Below are 8,153 nucleotides of genomic sequence, written 5' to 3'. Positions count from 1 at the left end.
AATGAGGTGATGGAGGATGAAGATGGAGGACGATATCGACCTTCGATGAGAATCCGGGAAGTTTTGGCTCTACATTCCCCACATCTAACCGAAAGGAGGACAAAGTCACCCCCGCCTAGGCGCTGTGAGCAGGGGCCGGGGAAAGGTGACAATAGTATCTAATTCTCGTTTCAAGTTTTTTTTTAAACAGCGATTATGAAATGTAAAAAGTTGACGTTAATTTTTTGGTGGAAGGTCCATTTCAATAAACAATTGATAGGGACCATCCAAAAAAAGGGGAGATTTGCTTCCCTTCCAGAACCCATCGTCCCGTTCCTAATGCCTTCCCAACCAGACCCCCCTCCCAATCCCCTCCCCACCCTTCCCCTCTCCTGCCCAAACGCATTACCAATAAAAAGACTTAAATTACTTAAATGATAAAAAAAGTACTCACCTCGGTCCTAGATGCTTTGAGAGATAGAAAATGTCCGAATTACCAAGGCCCCCTCAGATAGCTGGGCACCCAAAATCCTGCAAGAATGCATCTCAGTCCATCACAGGAATGCTTTCTCTCAGTATTACGAATGGCCAAGAGGCAGCAGTGATGGGCGGTGATGTCACCCAAACCTCCCAGAAGCCAAAACTAAGATTTTGGGGGGGTTTTATCTTATATCTCGTGTAAACTGTGTTGTTACAAATTAATTTTACTGCACAATTGTTGGGGTTGAGGGGGAGCCGGCAGGGAAGAAGACCTACCACTAAAAGTGGACCTTGCATGGAACATCCACTGACAATTGTTTCCTATGTGCCCTTGCATTGAGCCCACATTGATGGTGGCCAAACTTAGATTGAAAATGTCACCTTCCCCATTGACTCCAATGAACAAAATTTTACCAAAATTTTGGCAAAGCAGAAAGTTGTCACTTGTCGCCTCCATCCCTAATATTTGTTACTTTGTGATTTCCTTGGCTTTATGACTGTATCATCAGGGCTCAAAATTTCAAGTCCTAAGCTACTAGCCAGGCCTTAAAAGTTACTCGCCACCAGTTGCCCCACCTAACCCCTACCCTGCCCCGGCCTTAACTCTGCCAGGTCAGCGGTGTGACGCAGAGTCCAAAGATCAGTAACAACGCACAGTACAGAAGTCAGTGGTGCAATGCAGAATACAGAGGCCAGCTGTGTGACGCACAGTACACCGGTCAGCAATGTGACGCGCAGTGCAGAGGTCAGCAATGTGACGCGCAGTGCAGAGGTCAGCAATGTGACGCGCAGTGCAGAGGTCAGCAATGTGACGCGCAGTGCAGAGGTCAGCAATGTGATGCGCAGTGCAGAGGTCAGCAATGTGACGCACAGTACAGAGGTCAGGGTGTGATGGACAGTACAGAGGTCAGGGTGTGACGCACAGTACAGAGGTCAGGGTGTGACGCACAGTACAGAGGTCAGGGTGTGACGCACAGTACAGAGGTCAGGGTGTGACGCACAGTACAGAGGTCAGGGTGTGACGCACAGTACAGAGGTCAGGGTGTGACGCACAGTACAGAGGTCAGGGTGTGACGCACAGTACAGAGGTCAGTACACAGTACAGAGGTCAGCGGTCAGAATGTCACAAAGAAAGTACAGGGACTTACAGTTGCTTTGACCTCTTCTTCTGGTGATGGTGGTGGAGCAGCGAGGTTGCCTGCACGTCCAGCCGGCTTTCTCTCCTACGCAGCAGAAGCCGTCCAACTGCAGTTCGGCAGTCTTCTTCTCCCACCAATGGCAGCTGAGGTGGGCGGAGGAAACTGTTGTGGCCGCCAAGGAGCCCAATCGAAGCGGGCACAGACGGTGGCAGTCCAGATTCTTGTTCTCTTCTCCCCGCCACCGCAGTCTTAAACTCAGAGCAGTCTTAAAGAGCCCCCCCCTCCCAGTCCACATCTTTCGGACGTTATTAATCTGAGTTGCCCCACTCAGTATGCCCCTCGCTTGCGGCCATATAGAGTGGGGCACTAAGATTAATAACGTGCTGGATTAGTCTGACCCAGGGGCAGACTGGGCCCGGGGGCAGGATGGCAATTGCCCTCCAAGCCTCTCTGATACCTTTGCAAATGCCCCCCACCGCCGCCGTAAGCATTTAATCTCTCTCGTCTAGGCCGCTCTGCTGCTGCAGCGGCCAGGAGAGAGGGATCGCAGAGAGCTACTGCCGGCTCTGGATGTGACACTACTGCCGCGGAGATCGTTCGCTTCTGTTCTCTCATCTCGGACGCTCGTACCTGCAGCAGCCTACAAAGAATGAACAGAAGCGAGCGGGCGGTAGTGTCCCATCCCTGGTCCCCCCGGCAGCTCACTCCATCTCTGACATTCCACTCGCCCCCCTGCAATTTTCACTCGCCAATTGCGAGGGGGCGAGTGGTAATTTTGAGGCCTGGTATCATTATTTATTCCTGCTTGTTGTGACACAACTTAAGTTGCCCTTTATACGCTGGAAGCCTTCACCTACCGTCAGCCAGATCCGCCATGATGGCGTCTTAGAATTGGCGGGATTTATGATCTGTGACGCTCCTCCGGGGCCAATGTCCGTGTCTGCATTATTGTTTTCTTCACATCCACCCCGTCACCTGCCAGTTTTTTTTTACATAGATTCACGAAGGACATCTGGATTCAATGTAGAAAGTTGCTAAAGGAAAACTGATATGTTTGTGTTCTTTTATGGATCCGCTGTGCCAGGAAGGTTCAGATTCCGGGCTCTTCTTTACCGCTGGACCTATCAAAATAGGTGATACATTTGATGTCGTGATAACATTGTAGCATCTGGCTCTCTGGGGGAACTGCAAGTATCAGCATGTCCTGCTGGAATCCCTGGTTTAAAGAGAACCTGTCATATAAAAGTATGGGAGCCTGTTGTCTTGCTGGTGTGCTCCATAGCTTATCCCAGCTTTACTCATTAACTCCAGGCAGATATAAAAGACACAAATTAATTCATCTCTGTATCGATTAATACAACATTAAATTTATTATTTAAAGCAGGCAGGGTAAGTACCTGGATGTGACTTGGAAACAGCCTCTGTACAACAGAGCTTAGAGAGAAGACGGTAAAGGAGCACAAGGAGCCGATCGGTTGTGTCACAGTGCTCATTTGCCAACAAGGAGCATGCTGATAGGAGGAGATTATAGAGTGACAGAGAAATGAGCTCATCGGTTGCTTTGCTTGCTTTATTGGACGGGGTAATTCCAAATTCACCTGGGAAAGTGGAATTACCCTTTAATGTGCTGCTTTGCATCTCCAGCCACTGGTTGGGGGTGGGGACAAGACCTGTAAGTGTTGCTGAACTACAGCAGAGAAAAGTCAAGTCTCTTGCCTGCCCTGGCAGACAGGGCTGTGCTTATACAGGCTGATATTATATTGGAAGTAGCAAAGTGAAATGTATGTACAAAGGTACTAAACAGGCATTGTGCATTCTCATAACTCAGGCTGGTGAGACTCCCCTCCATTACTGCGCCAGGACGGGCAACAAGGAAGTGTTATCAGAGATGATCACCCACATCGGAGCCGGCCGCCTTCAGCACACCATGAACAAGCAAGCCAAGGTGAGCCACTAACATGATCCATACGAACCATGCACGTAGAACAATAGAACAGTCCCTCGTTTTATAGGACAGTCCCTATTCTGGGGCTCAGGACAGGTGTAGGGAAGGTTGAAAATGCTGATAAATGCTAGGAATTACATACACAAATTCACCTTCTCTCCTGCCATTCCAGATACACTCCCTGCCAGCAAACAATAATGCTTATTCACACAAATTACAGTGCGTTCCAGAGCGGTAGCTACTGGAACACACTATATTGCACACTTAACCCCCCCCCCCCCCCTGTGTTCTGGGGCAGGAGGGGGCGGGCTGGTGCATTGAAGACAATGGCACCGCAGCCATGCCCCCCCATCAGCAGTGTAATCGCCCACACCGGTGTTCTATCAAAGATTGTGACTGGGTTGGATTGTGTGACCGTTCACGTGGTTACACATTTTAACGTAACCATGCCCAGTTTTTCGGCGTTTAAATATGTGACTAGCAAAAGGCAAGGAATTCCAACACTTTGTCAGCTGGTCCAGGGCAGAACAGCTGATCGGTCCTGAAATGTCACTTCTTTTGGACTTTGTGGAATGTGAGATTGCACTCACAAAGTCTGATAAAAGTGACTTTTCAGGACCGATCAGATGTTCCGGTGCAGATCGGTTCTCCTACACATACGATCTGCGATGCCAATTTGCCCTGGAACAGCTGAGAAATTGTTGGAATTCTTCCCCTTTTGCCGATCGCATATTCCCCCGCCGAAAAAGTGGGCGTGATTACGTTAAAATGTGTGACCACGTGATCGGTCACACATTCCACCGCCGAAAAACTGGGCAGGTTTACGTTAAAATGTGTGACCACATGACCGGTCACATATTCTAACGCAGTCACAAACCTTCATAGAACACCGGAACATGCATAGCCCACCATAGACCGTAGCCCTTTGAGGGCAACCATAATGTTGATGTGGCAACAAATCCCCTCTACAGGCAATAGATCCCCCTGACATGCAGCAGAAAGAAATCCCCCCTCCCCCCAACATGCAACAGACAGAGTTGCCCCCACAATATGCAGCAGAGATCCCCCCTGACATGAGGCAGACAGACATGCCCCCCACAATATGCAGCAGACAGAGATCCCCCCCTGACCTTGCTCCTGACCTGGCCCCCCTCTGTTGCGGGCCCCATAGGGCCGCATGGGTCGCTATGGCGGTAGTTCCGCTACTGCCTCTGAGCAGATAAGCCGGAAAAATGTATTCAGGAGTGGCTTCCGTTGACTGTGGAGCTTAGGAAATAACTATTTACTTATAAAGAAAATATATGTATTTCTGAATGTAGTTTTGGACGTCATCTTGTAATATCGCATTATGGCCACTAGATAGAGCTGAGGAGCATAGGAAATAATATTTATACATATTATGGCCACTAGATAGAGCTGAGGAGCATAGGAAATAAGTATTTATTCATATTATGGCCACTAGATGGAGCTGAGGAGCATAGGAAATAAGTATTCATATTATGGCCACTAGATGGAGCTGAGGAGCATAGGAAATAAGTATTTATTCATATTATGGCCACTAGATGGAGCTGAGGAGCATAGGAAATAAGTATTTATTCATATTATGGCCACTAGATGGAGCTGAGGAGCATAGGAAATAAATATTTACTTCCTATGCTCCTCAGCTCCATTAAGTGGCCACAATGCAGTATTTAATTCCACTTATAAGGGAAAGATGGGTATTTTAAAATGCATTTTCTAATGTCATCTTGTAATACCACCTTATGGCTACTAGATGGTGCTGAGGAGCATAGGAAATACATTTTTACTTCCTATGTTCCTTAAAGGAGACCTAGAGTCAGGGCTTTTCCCCATAGTTCTCCTTAGGGTAACGGGAGGACACAAACTAGGGTCCTCCCGTCACCCTAGGCTCAGCATACCGCGAACTACAGCTCGCGGTATACTGAGACGCCACAGCCGGAGCGGATCCCGACATCGATGTCGAGATACGCCCAGCTGCGTGACTGACAGCTGGCTCTGCCTATCTAGAGGCAGAGCCAGCTGTACCCGCCCCCTCCCCCGTCCGTTCCGCCAGTCAGCGCTGGAGGATCGGAGCGGGGAATCCATTCCCTCCCCTGTCACGGCAGAGAGCCGTGACAGGATCGAGAAGTGAGCGAGCGCCGGCATGTGTTCGCTCACCTCCCGATCTACTGAGCCCACCTGTGACAGTCTCATTGTCACAGGTCGGCTAGAACTATGAGGTGAGTGGAAAGCACTCACCTCATAGTTCTCCTTTAACTCCATCAAGTGGCCATAAGGTGGTATTACAAGATGACATTACAAAATACATTCAATTCACAAGTAAAATATATGTATTTTCAAATGAATTTCATCTTGTAATACCGCATTATGTCCACTAGATGGAGCAGAGTGACAAAGACGAGCTCATCACTGTGCTGCTTCTCCTTCCACTGTCAGGTCACAGGCTGGAGGCCGAGTCCCAGACAACTGGATGCTGACCATCAGACTGAGGACATCTAGTGGAAGGAAAAAGTACTGCAGGAGAAATCTCTAGATTGAAGATTAAGTATTTATTTCCTATGCTCCTAAACTCCATCTAGTGGCCATATTGTGGAATTACGAGATGGCATTCCAAAATACATTCATAAGTACAATATATGTATTTTTTAATTCATTTTGGAATTTTATCTTGTAATACCACATTATGGCCACTAGATGGAGCAGAGTGGCAGAGATGAACTGCTTCTCCTTTCACTGTCCAGTCGCAGGCTGGGGGAGGGTGCAGGATAACCTGGGCTCAGAGTAAGTGGGTTGAATGAGGAGACTGAGGACACCTAGGGGAAGAAAAGGAAGTACTGCGGGGGGGAATCTCATGTTTGGAGGTTAATATTGCAGCAGATGTTGGTTTGTTATTTTATCTATGAATGGGTACAGATACTGAGAATCATAGATAGACATTCAGATAATATATTTTTTTGTTATAATGCTCACCATAGCCACCAAACCATGCTTAATTTTTTCTTCTCACCAGCATTTGAATAGCAAAAGCTGCCCAATGATGAACATGCCCCATGTGTTATAACTTGTCCCCTGAGCTGACACTTCTCCTATTACAGAACGGATGGTCTCCATTGCTGGTGGCGGCAGAGAAAGGTCACACCGGGGTGGTGAAGATCTTGCTCCAGAATCACGCCAGGGCGGACGTGTTTGATGAGGTAAGGTGACGGTGAGAGGTTGCGGGGGCGGCTGTTGTATGAAATGATGGTGAGGAATAAGACTGTGTCTCTTGGTTTGAAGGGAGATATATAGAAAATACATTGGACTTTTACGTAAAATATATATATTTTCGAATGCCTTTTAGAATGTCATCTTGTAATACCCCATTATGGCCACTAGATGGAGCCGAGGAGCATAGGAATTAAGTATGTATTTTGGAACGTCATCTTGTAAAACCACATTATGGCTATTAGATGGAGCCGAGGAGCATAGAAAATAAGTATGTATTTTAGAATGTCATCTTTTAATACCCCGTTGTGACCACTAGATGGTGCTGAGGAGCACAGGAAATAAGTATGTATTTTGGAATGCCATCTTGTAATACCACATTATGGCCACTAGATGGAGCTGAGGAGCATAGGAAATAAGTATGTATTTTGGAACGTCATCTTGTAATACCCCATTATGGCCACTAGATGCTGCTGAGTAACGTAGGAAATAAGCATGCCAAATAAGTATGGAAATACAGAAATGCTGACCAGATAATGAAATGTCTCCACCCCTGCAGCACGGCAAAGCAGCCCTACACCTGGCCTGCGAGAACGGCCACGACAAGATGGCAGATATCCTGCTGTGGCACAAGGCTTTCGTCAACGCTAAAACCAAACTGGGTCTGACGCCGCTTCACCTGTGCGCTGAAAACGGCTTCAATCACCTCGTTAAGCTACTGGTGGAAAATTACCTGGCCACTATCGACGCCATGTCCTTGGTAAACGGCATTTTTTGCATGCTATAAAATGTTAATCCTTACCAAGAAGCAATGCGTTTTGGGGGAACTGCTTAGTATGACCGGGTCCCTATGATTCTGTATGCAGTGAGTTCTATCTGACTTGCTGCAGCTTCTATTGCACATTGTGAGAAGCTCCAGGTGTGCCGTGATATCAGAGGTCCAGGAGAGGAGCCGGTAGAGACAGTAGGGAGTATTGAAGCAGACCAGTAGAAGTCTATGGAGTAGAACAGCCCCTGACTTGGGTCTGGTAGACCGGTGTTAGGAACTGCTAAGTAGAGGATGAAGTGGTTTACACATTTTTTCTGCTTCTGTTTACACGAAGACAAATACAGAGGCGATTTAGAAATGGGAATGCCTCAACGCAGCCAAACTGTAACCGTGCCCATGAATGATTTTATGATAAACCGCCGCTGCCTTCTAATTCCCCTCCTCCGCCGTCTCCTTTGTCCCTCTGTAGACCAAGAGGACACCTCTGCACCTCGCTGCCCGGAACGGCCAGCTGGATGTCTGCAACAGCCTGCTGAACATGAAGGCGGACGTCAACGCCACCGACATAGTAAGATCAAAATGCCACCTGTGTCCCAATGGGGGAGATTTCCTGCCG

General features: G+C 47.8%; 1 protein-coding gene across 1 annotated transcript in view; it reads left to right on the top strand.

Moving 5' to 3' along the window:
• Nucleotides 1-8,153, top strand: part of LOC108790601 (serine/threonine-protein phosphatase 6 regulatory ankyrin repeat subunit B-like) — a 66,309-nt gene that overhangs the window by 35,576 nt on the left and 22,580 nt on the right. Inside the window, 4 exon segments of the mRNA XM_018560910.1 lie at nt 3,427-3,543; nt 6,660-6,758; nt 7,328-7,528; nt 8,007-8,105. Of these exon segments, the coding sequence (XP_018416412.1) occupies nt 3,427-3,543; nt 6,660-6,758; nt 7,328-7,528; nt 8,007-8,105 (516 nt within the window).

This window comes from Nanorana parkeri, unplaced genomic scaffold (genome assembly GCF_000935625.1).
Source record: "Nanorana parkeri isolate BGI_ZX_2015 unplaced genomic scaffold, ASM93562v1 scaffold488, whole genome shotgun sequence".
Classification (NCBI taxonomy): Eukaryota; Metazoa; Chordata; class Amphibia; order Anura; family Dicroglossidae; genus Nanorana; species Nanorana parkeri.
This window is presented reverse-complemented; position numbering and strand designations above follow the sequence as displayed.